General features: G+C 36.3%; 2 protein-coding genes across 2 annotated transcripts; one reads left to right on the top strand and one right to left on the bottom strand.

Annotated features, from left to right (window-relative positions):
• Positions 1-2,464: 2,464 nt before the first annotated feature.
• LOC105040999 (protein REDUCED WALL ACETYLATION 3) lies at positions 2,465-14,660 on the top strand. The gene is made up of 17 exons (XM_073254358.1): positions 2,465-2,604; positions 2,733-2,775; positions 5,830-5,921; positions 6,505-6,642; positions 6,736-6,792; positions 6,874-6,946; positions 9,281-9,439; positions 10,154-10,303; positions 10,421-10,676; positions 10,745-10,866; positions 11,161-11,247; positions 11,338-11,426; positions 11,534-11,596; positions 11,707-11,763; positions 14,088-14,184; positions 14,263-14,421; positions 14,521-14,660. The coding sequence occupies exons 2-17, from the start codon at positions 2,743-2,745 to the stop codon at positions 14,524-14,526; spliced, it is 1,638 nt and encodes a 545-aa protein (XP_073110459.1). The 5' UTR covers positions 2,465-2,604; positions 2,733-2,742; the 3' UTR covers positions 14,527-14,660.
• Positions 14,661-15,331: 671 nt separating this feature from the next.
• On the bottom strand, positions 15,332-16,637 carry LOC105041000 (uncharacterized). The gene is made up of 2 exons (XM_010917782.4): positions 16,335-16,637; positions 15,332-16,223 (listed from the first exon to the last, which is right to left on the bottom strand). Exons 1-2 carry the CDS (start codon positions 16,380-16,382, stop codon positions 15,588-15,590), a joined length of 684 nt encoding a protein of 227 aa, XP_010916084.1. The 5' UTR covers positions 16,383-16,637; the 3' UTR covers positions 15,332-15,587.
• Positions 16,638-22,531: the final 5,894 nt, after the last annotated feature.

Raw genomic sequence — 22,531 nt, 5'->3', positions numbered from 1 at the left:
AACAGAGAATGATGGATGACGGAGAGGATAGATGGATGGAGAGGATAGATGGATCATCCATCCATTATCTCAAGTATTTGGTGAAATATGAAAGGATGGATGAAAATAATTTTTTCTTTATTTATTATGGAAAGAAATAATTTATAATTATATAAAATTATATAAATATTTAATTTTAATTAAATTAAATTAAATAGATGATTTTATAAATTATTTATAAGTGAATTAATTTATATATTAATTATATAAATAATTAATTATTTTATAGTTTAATTTAAATAGTTAATTAATTTTATATAAATGATTAACTAAAAATTTATATATTAATAAAAAATAAAAGGCAATTCTTATCATTTACTTATAATAATGAAAATTATGTACTAAAATCAAAGTAATTGATAATAAAATTTAATAATATTGGATTAATAATATAGATAAAATAAAAATATATATAAATAAAATAAATAAAAAAATAAAAAAAATATTATAATTTTATTAAAAAATTAATGAAAAATTATGTTATCAATTCAGAAATCTACCGCTCATATGTTTCGTCCTTTCTTCTTTAAAGGAAGTAAATTGATAGACCAAAATAGATATATAATTTATTATTTTTTTATTTTTAATTTTTTGAATTAAATAATAAATAAAAATTATTTATGTTTCCAATTCTATTCATTTTTTCTCTTACAACCCCAGTCAAACATACAATTAAGTTTAAAAAAACCTGGAACCAGCCCAATATGAGTATATTTAAGAATGACGAATCTGGCAGGTACCAACTTATTTCTTGCTATTATTTATGCCAGACCTCACCAAGCCATTCCACGTGATATATGCTTAGATAATTTGGCTGGCTACGTACCTCAAAGATTACGTTAAGACTAACGAATAATTTATTATTAATGTCTAGCTCCACGGACGACAGCTGGATTAGGTGAGATCATACTTCATATAAAGCTGTTCGATTGATAATAACTGGTTGTACGGCTTGGTCAGAACGTTAGAAACTACGCCAAAGTATTCCAATAATTTGTTCTGCGTTTCTTTGGACCGTCAAGCGGTCGGAATGTGCACGACGGGTCAAACAACCAGCCATTCAATTCCGAGGAAACAATTTTCTACCACCTCGGGTCTCCATTTGGGAAAAAGGTATGGCTGGCTCGCTAGAAAGGTAATGGAATGTGAGCTAGCCATGTCTTGTGTCGCACAATGGCTATAGATTTCAGAAAAAGTAACATGACCATGTCAAGCTGTGGCACATTAATTTTTAAATGAATGGAAATGGTAGTGGTATTATCGCTTGAAGCTAGAATCTTCGTCCAAAAACCATGATATTAAGTTCGGTGTCATTTCGTTTAAATGCATTGTATAGTGCACGCTATATCAAAATGTTTGGTATTATATTTGAGGAATAAAATTAGAAGTCCGTTGTTTGTATCATCCGGTACTGAGATCAATTTGTTAGATCCACTAAGTATCCAAATAAGGTTATATTTTTTATCACAAAATCAATTTTATTAGAGAAAAAGAGCGAGGAGCCTACTATAGTGGTGGTATTGGTTTACTTAATTATTGATTTCTGCCTTCTAATGCATCTTATTTGATGTTCAAATATTTTTATATTTGATATTTTTAAAAAAAATTTTCCAAAATTTTAATTTTTTTTGATAATTAAAAATGAAGATATAATATACACTATCAAGAAAAGTAAACAGAAAAATCATATAACTATTCTATCTCGATCATCAACAACAACAATAATAATAAATCAAATATATTTTCAACAACCAAAATATTTACTATCTAATTGATGGATGATCGTTATCGCACATGCACATGCAAATGTACATATGTACATGCATGTGTGTGTGTATATATATATATATATATATATAACTTTGAAGATGACAGTGAATATCCAATTTTTCATGTTTTAACTGTTTTTTATAATTTTGTACAAGGTCTGCTAAAATGCAAGAGATAACTAAATGAGAAGCGATTCTCTCAAGCTTGTAATTACGCCGGTTCTCCGATCACAACCGTCCATGATGAGTACTACGGCTGTGATTGGATGAGTCCCATCAACTAGCTACTCTGTCTATATGTTTCGGTGGAGGTCCCTTTATGGTCGTAATGTCAATCATTGTCGGCCGTGGTTGGAGGACCGATGGTTTCCGGTTCAGATACGAAGAAGACAGGATCCGAGCCTTAATGAACGCCCAATCAGCGTAATGATAATACGTATATCAAACATACCAAATCGGACAGAGGTTTGAGTAGGAACGAAGGATTTAAGTACCTACTGGACCGTTTCCCTGCTCACCTGACGAGGACCAGCGAACCAAGAAGAAGCAAGCACAACCACCCCCAACCGCTCCTCCCCCTTCCCTTCGCGACAGCGACCGCCCTTCCGACGTCTCTCCCACCCCCTTACCCCCTTGCCCTTTGCTTTAGATCTCCTCCTTCCCCCCTTATCTTGGCTTAAATCTTTTCTCCCCCTCCCGACGCCAATAATTCTCCAAGAAAAGGACGAGAACGGTGGCAGAATAGAGGGGGGGGGAGAGAGAGAGAGAGGGGAGATTGGATCTTGCTTGGTTTCAGGTAATCCTGGGTCTCTGCCCTGTTATCGCTTTTCTTGGATTTTAATTGTCTCCAGCTTTATGGGGTTCGTCTGAGAAGCTCTTGTTTCTCTTTCGTCTGGTTCTTGTTTTTTTTTTTTCTTCTCTCAGAGGAAGCAATATGGTGGAATCCGGGTCTTGGACTCCTGGACTGGTGTGTGTTTCAATCTTCGATATGTTTTTTCATATTTGCTCTCAATATATTGATTTTTGTTGAATTTGTAACAGGTTTTGGTTGGTTTTTGTTGCTACTGTGTTGAATTGTAGCCCTAGTGCTCACTATGATTGTTTGTTCTTGGATTTTCGCGGGTAAAATATTGTGTTGGATTTTCTTTCTTTCTTTCTTTGAATCAATGATGGATTGAACTAACAATTTCATCAAAAGAAAGACTTGGAAGCTCCACCGGAACAAAGAATTGGAAAACTACCCGGCAAAACAAATGTTTCTTTCTTGAATCAGTGTTGGATTGTGGTAACAGTTTGATCAAAAGAAAGAGAACGAAGAATCGGAAAAACTACCCCACTGCACCCCGCACCCCCTCCTCCCCTGGGGTGAAAAAAAAAAAAAGGGAAAAACAAAGAATCAGAAATGACCTATCTTCCATTCGTCAGGTGGGAGGAAATTTTGTAACAGAGGATAAACTAAGGTATATGACAAAATAAAGAAGGAAGTATCCAGCACCTGAGTTAGGTGCACATGATTTGGCTTGAGTAGATTGACCTATGATCTTCTCTTTACATGTGATATAATTGTAACATGATCTGGAAGGGTCAATGCCTAGAGATGCCACCACAAAAAGAGGAGGTTTTCGTCCTGCCATTTGATAACAGGATCACAGGATTCATTTTATCTTTCTGCGTAACCAATGAAATGACTCCTAGAAGCTCCTGTCTCATGTAAAATCGGGGGAATCCTGAATCTTGAAACAACTCATTTTGACTAGCCTTTAATATTGAAAAAGAGTGATATAATGTGGATAAATTTTTCTGGTGTAAGAACAGTAAATAAACAGATAATTGTAGTCCCCAAACAGAGGTTGCAAAATCTGCACAAATTATCTCGTTGCCACCTTCTCATTTGTGATTTTCGAATGGGAACCATTTGATGATCAATTCTGTAAAAGGCAATTTATCTTCATAATTTTTGATTTGGACAATTAAAATAAAAATGGAAAAATCCAAATTTTTGTGTGCACTAGATTAAAATAATTGGCACAATAATTACTATTTTTTTATTTTTTATTAAAATAATAGACATAACAGAAAAGGATAGATTTTTTATGCACAAAAAAATTCATTCATTTGCAGTTATTTCACAAGTATAGAAAGAAAAAAACAATAGTTTCATTGTAAGTATTCCATTTCATTCATGGTCACACTTAAAAGCCAAGAACTCTACCTTTGAGTTAACAATCTGAATAAAATAAATAGGATGTGTGAGCACTGTGATATGTGGATCGATCCTCTATTTCAGTTCAAATACATATGTTATGGATAATTTAGCTATGATATTGTCAGATATACACAATATTTCAAACTGTCTTGTCTAGAATGGTATTTCTTCTTTCTTGTTACTCTGACATTGTTCATTTACATGAACTATGGAATCTAGCTCTTGCAATGGCAATTACAATTTGTATCTTCACATGTCTTTATGGTGAAAATACAAAAGACATAGCGTAGCAGATTCATTTTTAAATTCAGACTGATTATGTGATTTGCTCTGTATTTTAGCCATGGTGGACCCTCCCAATCCTGGCAGTTAGAATGAATTGTGATCCATGCAGAACATTAGCATGCTTTTCTAAGGGTTTAGGATTTCATGATCAGTGCTTCACCTATCCTCTGGCTAAGATGTTTTGTCCAAAATTTAGCTAAATTCAGAAAAAATGGTTTTTTTAACAAAAATCAATGATAAAAAAACAGCATTTAGGATGCCAATTATATATAAAAACTCTGCTCCATGAAATATATATATATATATATATATATATATATATATATATATAAAGTAAGATTAGCTTAAAAAGAGGTACCTTTGCTAGATGAAAAGATCTGTTGGGTCTGCACATATGACATATACATTAAAAGTTTTAACTGAAGTAATTTTTAAATAAAGTTTTGCCTTGATTCAGATTGATAGGTTCATTATCTTGTTTGGTCATTGCCCTTGTACAGTTAAATAGGCTCAGCAAGACTTGTATCTGCCCATTTTCTTATTGTTTTGGACATATGTGGGGATGATGGGGACCCCAAACTTTATAAGTTTGAAAAGACGTGGCTAGAAAAACTACTGTTGGAGAAGATATGGAATGCAGTAGACCCTCTTAATATTGTTAGTATCTTCATTAGAATTCCCTTCACCACCCAAATGTAGATCAACATCCAAGAGGCTTGTGGTCTACTCCAGCAATTTCATTAGCTTAATGTATCATATATTCAAAAAGGCCGATCTGGTGGATTGGCTAGCTACAAAGTGAGTCTCACATGCGGGGACCTTCACATGTATTTATTATCCTAACAACCATTGGCTACAAGGAGGAAAAGGAGCAACTAAAGTTTTTGCCAAATAAAAAAGAGCAACTAAAGTTGGAAAATGGAGAAAGAGCCTTATAGAATACATCAAAGACTTGAAAGAAAGTGGTGGTTGGTGTGGTTAACCACAAACTAAGCATCTTGTTTAGGCAAAATTTTAAAAATTGAATACAGTTCACGCCGGGACCAAAATGTTTCGTCAGTTTTTCAGCAATTGTGGACCGGAGAAACAGTTAATCTGTGCTGGAGGGCTTACTGGTTTACTATCTAAATTTAAGGTAGAGCCTTCGACTATGTCGTATATGTAATATTGCAAGTCAACTATAAAATGAGCTGTAGTAAGTGAACTCTCCCACTTCGCCAATCTCACTTCCTCCACCTCATCTCCGCATCTGAATGAAAGGCTTGGCGTTATTTCTTTCCCACCATGGCATGGTATATTAAATGGCAAAGTTAGTTGGCCGTGCAAATATCTCCTAAATGGTCAACTTGTCCTTGCACCTGACATTTTTGAGGTTTCTGATCTTGCATATGCTGTAAGCCTGTAACTATTAGCTTTGTGCTGCAAAATTCTTGATAAATGTAAGAGATGCCTTTGCTATGCTTATTTTTATCTACTGTATGAATATGCTGTCATTTGAGTCATTAGCTGTGACATTTTATTGTTGTGCAGATTTCTTTTTTCCTTGGCTTCACTCTTGTGTTTGTTTCATGGGTATATGCGGAGATACTTGAGTACAAGAAATCATCTTCTCCTTCAAAAGTGTAAGACGTTTATTACAAAATTGGGATTATTGATCATGATTATGTTCTTAAATCTTTTTAAATGCATTCATAATGTACAAGGAACACAGATCTGCATTGCTCTTCTGCATGATGGTGGAAAGTTTCATGTACTTCTTCATTTGTGTTTTTTACAGTTAGCAATGGGGATATATTTTTTGTGAGCCCAACTTTGTAGCTCAGATCAGTCTGTAAATTTTTAAAGACCTTCTACAACCTTCTCATCACATGAACTGTCTCTTGTCAGTATAAATTGGTCAGTGATAGTGTTGCTACATAGCTCACCAATAATAAATGTAAGACAATAAGATATCTGGCCAGTTTAATCAGAGCTTAGAGACAGTACTCATATATTGCTAGAGGAAAAAGAAATACTGCAGGGAAATTGTGCCAGGGTGATGGGTTTCTAATTCTTTTGCTCATGTATGACATGAATCATACTGGATCAAGCAAATCGTTGCCAATGTGGTTTATGTTGTCATGCAAATCTCATGCTCTAGTTGTTGCTCCAGAAGTCTGTGATGATTATATGCCTCTCAATAATTCATTTCTTTCTGGTTTACAGGCACTCAGATGTCAATCTGGAAGAGCTAGGAAATGTAACAGTCAAGGAAGATGATCGGGCTGTCTTGCTTGAAGGAGGTCTTTCAAAATCAGCATCTGCAAAATTTCAGAATTCATCTGTCCGAGCAAATTTAATCAGGTTATTTCATAATAAATAGAAAAGTATCAGCTTCTAATGTATAGGATCGTTCAAACATTTGTGGCTTATGATTTCTGGTGATATATATTGAAGGTTCATGAAAAGGGATGAATCATTTTTCCTTGAGAATCGAGCATTATTGAGAGCCATGTAAGATTATGTAGCATTGCAGGCAAAAAACTAAACAATTCATTTCCCTGGTTTCCTGGTCTAAACTGTACAATAATGCAGGTCGGAATTCGGTGCAACTCTAATTTACTTCTACTTATGTGATCGGACTAATCTGTTCTCAGAATCTAGAAAGGTATGTTCTTTAGTCACTGATTTTGGTATGATAAATAACATTTTGCTTATGATGGCTGGATTACAGATGATAAAGTGTACCATCACCCCCAAGAAATCAAATGATAAAGCCACAATTTGTTCTTCTAATGCTTCCTGATACAAAGTCAGTGATATTGAACTCGTCTGATAGCCATACCCATCATGGCAACCTAATATTGCTGAAGAGAAATTCTATTTTGAAAGTAATATTTCTCAGTGATCTAGGATGTTGCCAGTGATTCTAAACGGTGATGGGAATCAATCCTAAATATGCCTTTGTTTGATTTGGCTGCATACATAATTTTTCTTTCTTTTTCTGCATGTGCATGTGACAATCATTACGGTAGATACCCTTGTCAACTCCACTGGCACTTATGCACATTTTGGCCTCTTTTTTTTTTCTCTTCATGTTAGAAGAGGCAAGCAAGCAATGGCCTATATAATGGGGGTATCCCTCCCTGAATGCCCTAAAACCCTGGTGAAGGCTGGATTCATTCTTAGTCTCTTGGTACAACCATGAAGAGACTATACCAGCTTGGTCAGCTGGCACCTTCACATTTTGGTATATCATAGCCTGGGAACTGCATTTTTTTCAATGCTTTGGTGTGCACCTTGTGGAGAAAGTCCACTGTTACATTTAGACATACGACTCCTCTGAGATAACCATGAGGGGCATGCTACGGAGGTAAGGCCTAGTCATATAGTTAGGATTCAAGAAGATTTTGCAATCAGAAGATTTCAAGGAAGAGTCAAGTTTTTTAGAGATAGGGACTAAGTGAAAGAACAGAAAAAGAGTGTATCCAATAAATGTTCATGGGGAAACCACCATCAATCCTAGTTCTTATGTCTTAAATAGGTTGATCAGGGAGATCAGGCAATTATACCTTTCAAGATGTACTTGCTACTAATACCATTTAGTTGAATATTTGAATCCTTGAGTGCAAGGTGAAGGAAAAAAGAAAAGGATCTTGTGGAAGTCATTAGGTAGATAATGGAGCAGAAGAAAGACAAACCCTTGATGGGAGTGTTAAAGGTGGTATCTTGTGTCAGTTTATGTTTTGGGTTTTCTGAGTTAGATGGTTACCTAAATTTTGCAGAAGTCTTGCCCAAACCCATCATATATATCCAATTAAATGCCACGTTCCTAGTGAATCCTTATATTTCAAATCCTTTTTTGCAACTTCCATGCTATTGTAGGTCCATCTTTTCTAACCCTAGCAGACAAACCCTTGCTGTTCCCACTTATTTCTCAATTTCTAGAACTTGTTTAGAATATATCTGCAGAAATTTCATGCTTTATTGCATAGTGAAATCCTGTATGCAGTTTTGAGCAAATATGACAAGTACTTATGTCCATTACTTTGGCAAAACATACACATAGAGTATCAATACAAGGTTGGAGACACATTGAACATCATGAATATAATTTTTTGGATTGAAACTTCATATAAATAATTTGCCTTCTTTATTTCATGTTCATAGTAGTCAAGCATTCATAATTGGAGAGGAAAGGTCTGTATGCTGATACAGGAAAACAAACTAAAAGAAGCAATTTAGTTGCATTTACTCATAACTTGCTTTTATTTAGCTTTAGGAGAGTAGATGCTTGGATATTGTAGAAGTCTTTCGGGCATGTTTGGATATTTCTATAGGATTGGGCTGAAAATCCTGGAGGAATCAGGCCTGTTGGCCTATGTAGGTTGCATTTTCTAAGAACCTATCCAAACTCAGCCTAGATCCTGGCCTTTGGGCTACAGGAAAGAAAAAAAGACCTATGGACATCTTTTTTCTTCTTTCCTTGGGATTTGGGCTGGGTGGAGTTTGATTGATATAGGGCCTTGAATAAATAGACGGCCTAACCCACAAATCCTATAGAATTTTCAGTCTAATTCTGTGGGAATAGCCAAAGAGGCCCTTATTGTATCAATTTCAGGTTTATTATGTAAATCTAACATTAGATTGGTCAGCTGTATCAATGAAGATTTTGTAAGTTTTACCATCATAAGCCAACTTTTACAGGGTTTCTGCAACTTGACTTGGTCCTGTTTTCTTCTTATTTGCTGTGTAAATTTGTTCTTTTTGCTTTTCAGCTGCCTGTGTAACTATAGCTGATAATAGTAATGTTGTATCTTGGTGTTCGTAAGGTTTGTTAGAGAACACAGATTTGTGGACATCCAACTGTTATGTATAGAGCTCTGATCAATTTAATCCATCTCTTTCATATTTCGGCCTCATAAGGGATTCTTGTATTTTAGCAGTTTTTCAAAAACATAGGAGATGTTCGGATGGTATAATGTGTCATTTTATTTTGCAGAGTTACAGCCGTGACCTTTTTCTTTTTCTCTACTTCCTTCTTATCATAGCTTCAGCCATGACTTCTCTCAAGAAGCACCATGATAAGTCAGCATTCTCTGGCAAATCCATACTTTATTTAAATCGGCATCAAACTGAGGAATGGAAAGGTTGGATGCAGGTTCGTATCTTGTGATTTCTTTGTCTGATTTGACTTCTGTCTTAATAATAGTCTTTCTGAAAGCACAATGCATGTTTGAAGTTACATAAATTTAGTTTAACAGTGGCATAGTTCAGTTCTGAAGTGATGTATACCTCCTAATTTATGATAGTGGGCAGCAGTGTTTGGGTAAAAATAATTCTACAAGAAATGATAAAAGCAACTGGAATGATAAAAGATCAACAACTCAAAGTGAGCACTACATTGTTCTATTTGAGTAAATTCTTTGTTCACTTATAATGTATGTTCTCTCCAATAATAATGATTAAATAAAAAGAATGGATCTTGTTTTGATTTTGCTTTATTGGATCATGCTGCTTTTCACTTGTCAATTGTTCAAGGCAGGATTTCCATTATGTAAAGCATCCTAATCTCCAAATATCCCTATAAACTGTGACCTTTAATCCCCCAAACTCTAGTGTTAGAGAATTAAAAAAACAAAATGATTGACAGCAGCGATTTTCTAAATAAATTGAATATTATCATTGAATTTCTTGTTTTATCCAAAATTCTTGATGATTGCATGATTCCTCAGAGCCCTAGTGTCCTGTCAGCAGTATATTGTGGATGTGAGTTTATGCACTCTAAAGCTGACCTCGTAGCGCTTTACTCAGGCTGTTTCTTTGCTAAGAAAAATTTCGGGTGCTCATTATTTACTCTCTCATCTTCTCCCAGGTATTATTCTTGATGTACCACTACTTCGCTGCCACAGAATTATATAATGCAATACGTGTGTTTATTGCTTCTTATGTTTGGATGACTGGATTTGGGAACTTCTCTTATTACTACATACGAAAGGATTTTAGCCTTGCTCGGTTTGCTCAGGTGCCTTACTGGTTATTTCATCACTTCAGAATGTCTTCATCTGGCATATTGATGTGCCTTTTCTATAGTGGTTTTTAATCTTACTAATCTTGAAATTAATCATGTTTTCATTTGCAGATGATGTGGCGCCTGAATTTCTTTGTGGCCTTTTGTTGCATTCTTCTGAACAATGACTACATGCTGTATTATATCTGTCCCATGCACACACTTTTCACCCTAATGGTATATGGAACGCTTGGCATTTTTAATAAATATAATGAGATCAGATCAGTAATGGCTGTGAAGATCATCTCCTGTTTTTTGATGGTGATTGTGATTTGGGAAGTTCCAGGAGTTTTTGATCTTCTATGGAGTCCTTTGACTTTTCTAGTAGGTCAGTATTCACTAACCTATCAATTCGTTTTTCATCATCCACCATTTACTAATGTTTGTTGGGTGCAGGATACAAAGATCCAGATCCTTCGAAAGCAAATCTTCCTCTCTTGCATGAGTGGCACTTTCGATCTGGCCTTGACCGTTATATCTGGATCATTGGAATGATATATGCTTACTTCCATCCAAATGTAAATTTCCTAGATGCTTGTTATGTAGTCAACATTATAATATTGTCAACAAATTGATTTATTTTATGCCTTTAAAGATCCTATCCTATACCTGGTTCGACAATAATATTTGCATCTTATGCGATTTGTCTGTACATATTTACTTGCATGCATCATACACATGTATGAAACATGTGCCTACTTGAATGAATGTGTACATGTATATTTGATCAAAATATGGATGTATGTGCAAACATATTAAAGTGAGTGGTTTTTCTTGTAGTTGCTTACTTTTTCAATCCTCTTGCAAAATAGGTTGAAAGATGGATGGAAAGATTAGAAGAATCAGAAACCAAGCTGAGACTGACGATCAAAGCAATCATTGTTTCTGTTTCTTTGGTGGTGAGTCACATGAATCTGCGCAGCAGATGTTGTATTGGCATCCATTCGTTAGTCTGGCATGTAAAATGATGATTTCTTTTATTCTTGTAGGTTGGTTACTTGTGGTATGAATATATCTACAAGCTAGACAAGCTTACATACAACAAGTTTCATCCTTACACTTCATGGATCCCCATCACGTGCGTATTCAGAAGTTTATACATTTCAAAAGTTTTGTCTATTTTCCTCCGTAAATCATGTATAAACTGTTTATTAATTTTGTAAATCTGGTTTCTATACATTTCAGCGTTTACATTTGTCTGCGAAATTTCACACAGCAGCTACGTAGTTATTCTTTGACTCTATTTGCGTAAGTTTCTTCCCTGACTTGCTGGGAATATTTCATCATTTGTAAAATTTTAGGATGCCTAAATTGTTTCAGTCAACATCCTAACAAATCACATGGGCCCTCTTTTTCAGGTGGCTTGGCAAAATCACCTTGGAAACCTATATATCCCAGTTTCATATATGGCTGAGGTATTGATACTTCAAGTTCTGCACTTCCTAATGCGTTCTCTGGTTTTTACTCAGAATTCAGCATAAAAAATATATTTATATATAAAATAACAGCAGCAATCTTCAAATTACTTATAGCGCTTTGACCTAATCTATATTCATTTTTTTCCCCAGTATATAATATATATTCTGTTAAGTCCTGATGTTTTGATGTTCTACTAGTTGCATTCGGTACTTGTTATAGCTATTTACAAAATGTTTAGTCTTACTTGAATGATATAATTGGACTAGTGAATCAGATTTGCATTGCTTTGTATGTGTGTGAAAAACTTTTGGGGCTATAGGAACCCAAGCAGTATGAAACAAATACAATACTTCACATAAGGTTTGTCATCTCGGTATCGGATTCTATATAAGTGAAATCCCACTATAGTGTCGGTACATAGTACGGTACAGTACGACTGTATTGGTATGGGGCGGTTTGGTATATTGGTATCAGTACAGTATGGTACGTCGTATAACGAGTACAGTATGGTATGACTGTATCGGTATAAGGCAGTTTAGTGTACCAGTATTAGTACGGTATGGTATGTCCCATACCACTCGGTATAGGGCGGTGCAGCGAATGCTGGCTTCATATATTTACATTGATAAAGGCAGCACCTATCAGACTATCACTATATTCACTATCCTCTTGATCACGAGGCACAAAGTAGTCTTGCATCTTATGTTGTTCAGGTCAGATTTTTGCGATGTCTCAGGCCAAACCTAACTAGTTAGTATGTCATAATGACCTGACCCAGAATGAGAAGAAACCTGAACTTCTTGATCTCACTTTGAGAGGACCTGTAATCAAAATAATTCAATTTGAATCAGGTTGCTGGATTATGCCATTAAAAGGGAAAGACATGGTGCGTTTAAATATATTTTGAGGTTGTCAAGGAGAAAGGGAGTTGAGTTGTGCCGGGAGGAGAGAGTTTTTTTTGTTGGTGTTTTTTTTTTCCTTTTTTGTGTGGGTGGGTGGTTGGGTGGAGTGTGTGGATACTACAAGCAACATATTCTAGAGAGAGAATGACAGAGAGAGGTAATTTAATTGCAACTCCCGTACTCATTGATAATCTCTACATGGCAACATTACTCCACCTATGCCTCCACTTTTTCTAGTTCACTCAATCCTTCTATGGTATTTGGGAATGGATGGATAGGTCTCAATTTGTAACGTAAACATACTGTAGTGCTATATCTTTTAAGCACTAATGTGGGGAGAGAGGGAGAGAAAGATAGGCACGATATATATATATATATATATATATATATATATCACCATTAAAACAAAATCCTTGATTCATGATTCTTATCCAAATTGGTGGTATGCTAAAATCAAAGCATAATATGCATTTGCAACAAAGAGATTAGAGTTTTTCCATTCATCTTCATGTATAAGCTTGTGTTACTGAAAATTAGCTTCTGTTCTTAGGATCAGTAGTACAAGCCCCTGATGCAAAAATAGGAAGAGTGAAATAGCATGGGTGTTTGTGGAGAGCCCCAACCATGCATGTACATCGAGGCATGGAGGCCGAGCATGTCCTTGTTCTTGAAATGGCATCTGGCTGGGATCACAGCTGGATCCTGATGATGAGATAGGTGTGCTCTGATCCAGAGGCACTGGGGAGTGGTTAAGGTATTGGATTCTGTGGTAGTTGACAGTGAGCAGCAGATGGAGGATGCAGGCAGGATTGCTGTGGTGACTGATACAGTTGGTGAAAGATGGGTGGTGGGTGCGGCCACAATGGGCAATATGTGTGGTCAGGCAGGTAGAATAAAGTGGCAGAGGAGGTGATGAGGTTGGAGATGGCACAGCAGACGAGGAGGGCAACAAAGGCTCAACGGCTCCTTTTGTTGTTGTAGAGAATCTCATAAATGATCCTCTCATGCCCCTGGCACCTGGGTCCTTCAGTTGCTTGGCCCTACAATTTGTTACAGGGCGAGGGCCTCGTTATCATTTGCACTCACATGAGAGTTGCATTAAATACTCATTTTCTTGCGGCTCAATTATGCACATAGACGTAGAAACTAGAATAAGCACTTTATGAGTTGTTCTTTACTATATTAATCAATTCATTGCTAAAATACTCTGAACACTTAAACTAAGATTGGCCTTACCGAGATTACCATCAAGAACCTTCATAACTTGAAGACAAAAATCTACTGGCTATTTTGGTTGACATACCTACCTTTTGCTTTACATGTTTTTTGGCCTATTACTTGGAATTGCTGTCTCTATTTACTTCAATTGTGCCCAAGGAAATAATGGATCCTAATGATTTCGTGCTGCAAATCTGCAGGTCAAACAGGCCTAATGGTCAGCCCAAATGGCTTCTTTCTTTCATTCCAAATTACCCACTGCTGAATTTCATGCTCACGACTGCAATTTATCTCTTTGTAAGTAGACCTCCCTGGATATGCATAATTGTTGAGATATTTCAGCTTCAAAATATTCTTACATTGCTCATATTGCAGATATCATATAGGGTCTTTGATCTCACAAATTCACTAAAGGTAGCTTTTGTCCCAAGTAAAGACAACAAGCGACTATTGCAAAATTCTATTGCTGGAGTAACTATTTCCATATGCTTATACTGCATATCCTCAGTGCTTCTGTTCATTCCTAGTCCATGGGTATGCCACAAAACCAGTGCTTTATTTTATTTATATTTTTCAATAGAAATTTGAGCTTAAACTACTTATGTTTTATCTAACAAGTGAGTGCATCAACAGTCATGACAGATGGTATCTGGATGTTAAAGAAGAGCTTGAATCTTTTGGTTTGAGATATGGTCGTCCTATACGTGGAAAGAATTCTTTATCGTCTTAAGCCAACAATGAACTTCAGCACATTCGTGGAGAAAGAATGGAGCTGTTCATTCGAAGAGGTGGTTTTTGTTGGGACGTGGGAGAATGTAAATTCTCTGGTAGTTCGCATATCTATGTATTCTTGTAGATGACCATTCATCATCTCTTGTTAAAGACACAATGAAGGGGCTAATGGCCTTGGTACATGCTTTATTTTTTCCAGAAATAAGATAAAAATTATTTAACGTCAATGCATCACCCGTGAAATATGTTTTCCATTTTGTTGATAAGCCCATGGTTCAATTGACAGAACTTACAGATCTATCAGATCATATATATGAGATTGTTCACATCAAAATATATATATATATATATATATATATATATATATATATATATGTGAGATCGATGTCAATTGCTGATGTTCCGAGAATTGCAAGTCTTCCATTGTATGAATTTAGTACATCATAAAGACAAATTGTTTGGACAATTTGGTTGAAAACCGCTAGATGGAGGGTTTTTTATTATTTCGTAATAAATAATAAAGCTTCCATACCGTTGCCAATGAATTTTGCTTCCTGGGAAAGGTCATCGGAAATCTGTGATGACCATGTTGGAAGAATGAAGGGCATCCATTTCATTCGAGGGATGCCTTTTTTTTTTTGGGGGGGGGGGGGTAAAAGGGGGATGCCTTTAAACTCATCGGTAGTTTCCTGAAGAACAAGAGACAGGCACATCAGAGAATCTCAAGATCTGAGAAAATTATATATTGAACCTCTTTTCACAAACCCTCAACGTTTCTGCTTCCCCTCAACCTTGCTTGCAGGAAATATTTGATTCTTAAACTACAGTTTCTCGTAAACACAAATTGCCAAAGTGTAGAAAAATGAAGTAAAAAACCAGAACCAGCTCAAGCTTATAAAGTAAGCTTGGGCACAATATAAACTCTAAAGGGAAGCCAAGAAGAAGATGAGAACAACAAATCCTAAATCCTAATGCTCTGTGCTTTGTCCTCCCATCTTCTTCCTCTCCGGTGGGTCATGTTCCAAAAACTCCTTCACGGTGTCCGGGAACCCAATCGCCCCAAGCCCATCTTCACCATCCTCCCGATCCCAATCCAAGTAGGCGGCCTTGGCCAGCAGCAGGTGAGCCAACCTCGCCGGTTCTCTCCTCTCCCCGCCATCATCTCCGCGGTAGTAGTAGTCAATCCAACCATCCAGTCTCCGCCTCTCCTTCTCACATTTGGGGCCCTTCACCCCGGCAACTTTGGAGTAGAACCCTCCGCCACCGCTACAGTCACAGCAGTCCCCCACGACCCCGTCTCCTTCGTCCGCGCATTCCCCTGCCGACAGCCCTAGAAGAGCCATCAGCTGTTCGATGTCGTCCGCGGCCTCGCCGTCTTCATCACCGCTGCCGCGGCCATCATCATCATCTAGCGGGGATGGGGATGGGGAGCAGGAGAAGAAGTCGGGCGGAGGGCCGCTGCTGCTTTCCTGAAGGCCGGGCGGCCTGGTGCTGGGGCCGGCCGGGGAGTCGAGAAAGATGGGGGAGCTGAGCAGGTCCGACGATGGACAGGTCTCCGGCGCGGGTTTGCTTCGTTTCCTCTCCGATGCCAATCGATCCTCCGCCTGCGAAAAGCACAAAGGAGATGGATTTGTTGCTGCAGCGAGGAGAGAAGAGAGAAGAGAGAGGGAGAGAGATTGGGGGAGAATCGTATTGCGGCATTGGTATGACACCACCTGCTTGAGAGTGGAAAAGAAACGGGCGTGGGAAGAGAAGGGCTGCATCAGCGGCGTCTGACGGAATTCTTGGGTCCTTCGACCGGAGAAGCTGGAGGTGCTTCGGACGAGCTTTGCTATATCTGTGATCCGGATGGATCAACGATTGAAGAATAATATTTTGATTTGGATCTTAGAATTAACATTGAACGCATTTCTTTATTTTCTCCCACCATGTAGATGGCTATCATGACATGATGCTACGCGTCGAGTCACCGTGACCTTGCACCATGGAGGATTTGGCGTGGGCTGGGAAGACATTCATCAGAGGAAGCTACCTCTGTTCTTGGTACAATGCCCGATCAGATTATTACGTTATCCGAATTTACTTGCACACAAAGTTTTTTTTAAAAATAAATTACAGAAATAATTTTTAAAATTTAAATTATTTTTATTTACATTCTCTGAATTTTAAAAAATATTAAATTGATTCATAAAATTTTGAAATATTTTAGATAAATCCTTCTGTCCATCTCTATTAATAAAATTTTATCACATGACCATCATATGATATTATTATTTTATAAAATCATAAAAATATCTTTATGTCCACCTTCTCCCTCCTCTTTTCTTTTCGATTGATTTCCTCCTCCTCGGACGATTAACCTCCACCCATTCCTCCATCGCGTCCCTTTCCTCCTCCTCTTTCTTCCTCCTCTCCGATTGATCTTCTCCACCACCTCTTCAAGATGCTGATCTCTCTCTCCTGGATTTATTGAATTTTTTGATGTATATCATCACTCCGATCACATACCGGTTAGATGTATACCATGCTAAGACCTTTTCCATATTCTTCGATGATCTTTTCAATTTTTTTTTTTCCTTGAAGTCAAAGAATGAGGATGGAGACAGAAAAAGGAGGATTGAACAGCAGCGGCTTTTTCAATCTGTTTGATTGGAACAGGAAGTCTCATAAGAAATTATTTTTCAATGAAACCAATTCATCCGGTAAATCAATATCAACCAAAATGTCTGAAAGCAGCTACTTCTCAATCATCCAGTATATAAAAAAAATTTTAAATTATTTTCTTTCTTTTTTTAAAGAAACCTTTTCTTAGTGGTACTGATTTATCTAAGTGTTTAATCATCAGCAGGTTATGAATTAATATCTTTGCCCTGGTATGACCTCCCAGACTAAATAAACATCCACATGGACCCTCACATCCTTTTGCTGCAATCCTCTTAACAAGTGACTACAGCAGTTGTCTCTGAAGAAATGGACTGCCCCAACTTTCATGCATTGTTGCAAAAAAAAAAAAAAAGGAGAGAGAAATTGAAAAGAGGTTTCATCATCACCTCAATAAAAAAGATACCGCAAGATAAAGAGAAGAATGCATTCAAAATAAAGAGGTCTTAAATAACAGCCAAATTTAAATATGATACAAGAACTTCACTGCCGTAGAAAACTGCAAGTTAAAAACACTTATACCAAAGAAAAGAAGTATTTTATCCTTCTCTCATTTCTATTTTTTCATCGATAGAGAACCATGCTGGAGAAACATGAAAATTAATTTGCATGTTTGTTGACACAGAAATAATCCTGCAGCCCAGGAATAACATGGCAGGTATGTTTCTATACGTCACGAAACAATGTATAACATTGTCTCTAGCATTAATGTCATAAGTCCATAACAACTGAATCAAAGAATGCAAAGTGAGTCAACTTAATAATGTCAAGAGGTCAGCTTCCATATTGAGCGATGCACCTACACTATTATTTGATTTCATTGAACAGTTTATTGCTTCTAATGCCTGACAGAACTCAAACAGACATAATCTTTTCAACCATGACATGGACTCCTTAAAACATAGCATAGACGGTCTTTGGTGCTAACTATATCATGTTTATGATCCTTTCGACATAATACAATCACATTTCAGCTACTAAGTCTGATATATTTAAGAGCACTAACCAGCTCATACTTCAATTGATACTTAAGGGCTCTATAGCTGATACTTATAAGGTTATGGAATCACATTTTAAATTTATAGAATGTGGTTATAGAATGACTTGAGCCCAACTTGCCAATACTTAGCTGGTACTGAAATATAAGTTGACACTTAGATATCAGCCCAACCTGCCGATACTTTAAGTCTAAATATTGTACAAACTAAGAGAACCTGCTGAAATATAAATTGATACTTAAGTATCAGTCCAACTTGCCAATACTTAAGTTCTAAACATTATGCAAACCAATCGAATATACTGAATATAAATTGACACTTAAGTGTCAGCCCAACCAATCGATTCTTAAGTTCTAAATATTACAAAAACCAATTGAATTTGTCGAAACATATGTTGATACTTAAGTATCAGCAGATTGGGCTGATATTTAAATTCTAAACATTGTGCAAACCAACCAAGCTTCTCAAAGTATCATATTCAACTAAAACAACATTGAAAGTGCCATAATCAACTGAAACATAAGGTATCACATTCAACCAAGCTGCTTGCAACCAAATGGTATCACAGAAGTATTATGAAGTTGTGAACTGTGAAATGTCCCGGATGAATCAAGAAATCATAGGTAAGATCTTGAAGGTTGTTTGTGTAAGTCTATTTAAAGGCCTCAATCTCTGGATTCCTTCTCACTGAAAATCACGGATCAATTTTTGATTTTTCTTCTTTCTTTTCATTCTGATTTCTGATGGAATAAGCTTGCTTTGGCTGTCGGAAAATCCGATTAAAGCCCATCAAAAGTCAGGTAATCTCCTCACTCCTCCTCCTTCGATCTTTTATGGGATTCTACATCGGAAATTCTGTCAATTAATTATTGAAAAATCTTTGAAAAATAACTGTTAAATTTTTTCCTTTTTTTTTCTTTTGTTTTGGATTTTTTCGTTTCCGTTTTGGTTGCCGCCAGTCGCTAGACCCTATCGATCGGCGTCGCAGGGGCCTGCTCCTCCGACCAGGGTGGTGGATGGCTGGGGGGAGGGCTTTCTCGCCAGAAACACGGGGAGCAAGAGCTCCTTTGTTCTATAAAGAAAACAAAAGAGGAAGAGAAGGACGCATAGGTCCTCTCTTCCATGAAGAAGAAAAAAAATCCTGAAATTGGGAGGGGCATTTTTATCCATCATAACAACAAGCGGACGTCATCGGTGGTAACTGTTGGAGCCTCTTTGGAATGTTTCGAAATTTTAGGGATCAGTTTGATACTTTTTAAAGTACAAAAGAAGTAAGTGAAAATGACTTAAATTTGAGGAGGTATTTTTATAATTTATTTAAAAAAAATAAAATTAGTAGGTCATTTTCTCCATGGCAGCATTTTATATTACTATTAATCAAAATGTTACAATGGTGAGAAGGAAAGTTATTACTTGTACACAAAGTTATTAAGCTTTTTTTTTTTTGTTGGCTTCGTCAATAAGATGAAGCAAGCTTCAAGTTACTGGTAAGTTATTTTTATTGACATTGTTATTTATCTATCAAAGATATTTAATAAATAAATTTATATTTTAAAAATAATGAATATTGAAAAATATTTAAACAATCTCGTTCTTCGAAATATATATATGATTGATTGATTTTCTTGCATCCTGTATCATAAAATTTTATAATAAATTTTAGTGGATTCAAAAATTGGCAAAAGCAAGTAGAATAAAATGTTTTTTAATCAAACAAGATCACTGGAAATAAAAATTATTTTATTTGATTAAAAATATTTAGGTCTATTTGGTTCTACTAATTCTTGAATCAACTGAAGTTTGTTTAAAATCAATTTACTGTCTTTTTCCTAAAGTGCAGGATAGTTCAAAAGTCATTCATTCTTCTTTATTTAAAAAGTTAAAATTTATTTATTGAATATATCACGCCCCCGATCCGAGATTTGAATCGAGGGTCATGGCAACCGCCGCATACTCATGAAAAACTCTCTCCATAAGCATGCAAGGCATCTCATCACGATATCAATGCATCACAGCGGAATAAATTCAAATAATTATTATTCAACTGTAATTCAAGTAATTAAATCAAATGTCTTACATCCAATAAAATTTTTGCTAAAAATAAAACAATAGGTCTAGGTTCAATGAAGTTGACAATGCTAAATTTCGCCTCTAAAAGCTCTGTCCCAATATTTCTTCCCACGCTCAAATTTAATTATCTGAATCTGAAAAAATAGAAAGAAAAGTAGTGAGTTAGACAGCCCAGTAAGTAACAAGTATCTCTACCAGATATTCAGATATTATATAATTTTCAAGAACAATGCTGCAAATAACATAAAAATATATTTCATGCTGATTTAATATAAATCTAATATTTTCAAATATTCACATATAATATAATCATAAATCCGAATTCGATTCAAAAACACTCGTAACTCAACAGCCTTGACTATGACCCAACGTTTAACCCCCATTGACGGGGTCCACAGAATACCACCACACAACCCCCACTGGCAGGGTCCACAAATACCAGCGCACAACCCCCACTGACAGGGTCCACAAACACCAGCGCATAACCCCTACTGGCAGGGTCCACTGAGTACCAACGTATAATCCCCATTGGCGGGGCCCACTGAAACATAGTTAGGCTGAGAGCATAAATCCGATCTGTATCAAAATATTTTGTATCATAATATATCATAATTTTTCACTGAACATGTGCATAAATCGACGTACCATAATATTTCAAAAGCACTTCTCTTTCAAAACATAATTTCATAAATCATGCATAATTTCAGAGAATAATTATTTATTTTCAGAATAAATATGAAATATCTCGAGAAGATGATTCATTACTTACCTTTCACGGAGCACTGAATGAATAGATCGACTAACTTCTAGGAGATTCTTCCGTGCCTATTATCCAAAATTATATTTTTACATTAATTTTAATTCAAAATTCAATCTAAATAGATCCCAAGTCAAAACCTCACTTAAAAATCAGACTCTTCCCTAAACTCGATCAAAATCATCAAATGAAGCCTTCCACTACGCTAATCTTAGAAGGATAACTTTAGAGAGAGAAAAATCCATCAAGAGAGAGAAACAATCTAGAGAGAAAATTCTATTGAGAAAAAGTAGAGAGAGAAAGTCCAATTCCAGAGAGAGAAAGTTAGGGTTCAGACTGAAAGAAGAGAGAGAAGAGAGAGAAACTCTCTCTCTCATCATTTTTTATTTATTTATTTATTTATTTATATATATAAATAAATAAATATATATATTTATTTATTTATTTATTTTTCTTTTCTTTTCTTTTTCTTCTTTTTCTTTCCTTTTCTTTTTCTCTTTTTTTTCTTCTTTCTCTTTTCTTTTTCTTCTTTTTCTTTTCTTTTTCTTCTTCTTCTCTTTTCTTCTTCTTCTCTCGACTCCTTCCAGGCCGAACAGGGGACGGTAGTCCCCTCCTTATGCCGGGCCATTCAGGCCACGGCCGCCGTGGCGGAGGCCGGCGGCAGAGGGGGGCCACTCTCCCGGTCACGAGGAGCATGGCTGGTGATCGATTGCGATCGTCGGTGCCGAAAAATTCATGAAAAAAAGAGACCAAAACAGAGGTCCCTTTTTTCGATCGGAAATCGACGACTCTCGTCGCCGGCAGCCACGCACAGGGGCACGGGAGGAAGGGGAAGGAAGAGGGGAAGAGAAAGGGAACTCACCTCGACCTCCGGTGACCTCGTCGGTGAGCAATCACGGTGAAAATGAAGCAAGGATCCGCGGCTCTAATTCGGAAAAATCAGAGAGGAAAAGAGGGAAAGAAGACCGATGATCGGCTTCAAGGGAGGAAAAGGTCCTTTTATAGAGAACCCTAAGACTCCGAGAGGTCCTAGGATTTCGATCTCGCCCGAGTCTCGTCGGAGAAGAAGACTCCTATCGGGAGTCTTCTTCCCGATTTTTTTCTCTATTTTTTTTTTTTTTTGGGCTTGGGTCTGCTGGATTGGGCTTGATTTTGGGCTACGACAGAATATTTTTTGCCAAAGAAATACTAACATGAATAGGTATCAGGCTGGTTTCAACCCATTGAAAAAACAACAACTTATTGAAGAAACAAAGAACATCATGATTCTGTGTGTAAGTGTAATAATTTGATTAACACCACACCTAACATTCCCCAAACATTTGAATTTGTACTTAGGATAATGATTAAGAGTGTCATGAATCTTAAAACATTTAATATGCTCAAATAAATTTTTATAAAAAAATATTTATAGATAATATTTTAT

The sequence above is a fragment of the Elaeis guineensis genome, chromosome 3 (genome assembly GCF_000442705.2).
Source record: "Elaeis guineensis isolate ETL-2024a chromosome 3, EG11, whole genome shotgun sequence".
NCBI classification, from domain to species: Eukaryota; Viridiplantae; Streptophyta; class Magnoliopsida; order Arecales; family Arecaceae; genus Elaeis; species Elaeis guineensis.
This window is presented reverse-complemented; position numbering and strand designations above follow the sequence as displayed.

What these genes read in the sequence shown, in the direction of transcription:
- LOC105041000 (XM_010917782.4), bottom strand. Translation starts at nt 16,382, where the DNA reads ATGCAGCCCTTCTCTTCCCACGCCCGTTTCTTTTCCACTCTCAAGCAG. An exon ending in TCTTTTCCACTCTCAAGCAG is followed by an intron (nt 16,224 to 16,334) that starts GTGGTGTCATAC and finishes TGCTTTTCGCAG; the next exon opens with GCGGAGGATCGATTGGCATC.
- LOC105040999 (XM_073254358.1), top strand. Translation starts at nt 2,743, where the DNA reads ATGGTGGAATCCGGGTCTTGGACTCCTGGACTG. An exon ending in AATGGAAAGGTTGGATGCAG is followed by an intron (nt 9,440 to 10,153) that starts GTTCGTATCTTG and finishes ATCTTCTCCCAG; the next exon opens with GTATTATTCTTGATGTACCA. An exon ending in GCCTTGCTCGGTTTGCTCAG is followed by an intron (nt 10,304 to 10,420) that starts GTGCCTTACTGG and finishes TTTCATTTGCAG; the next exon opens with ATGATGTGGCGCCTGAATTT.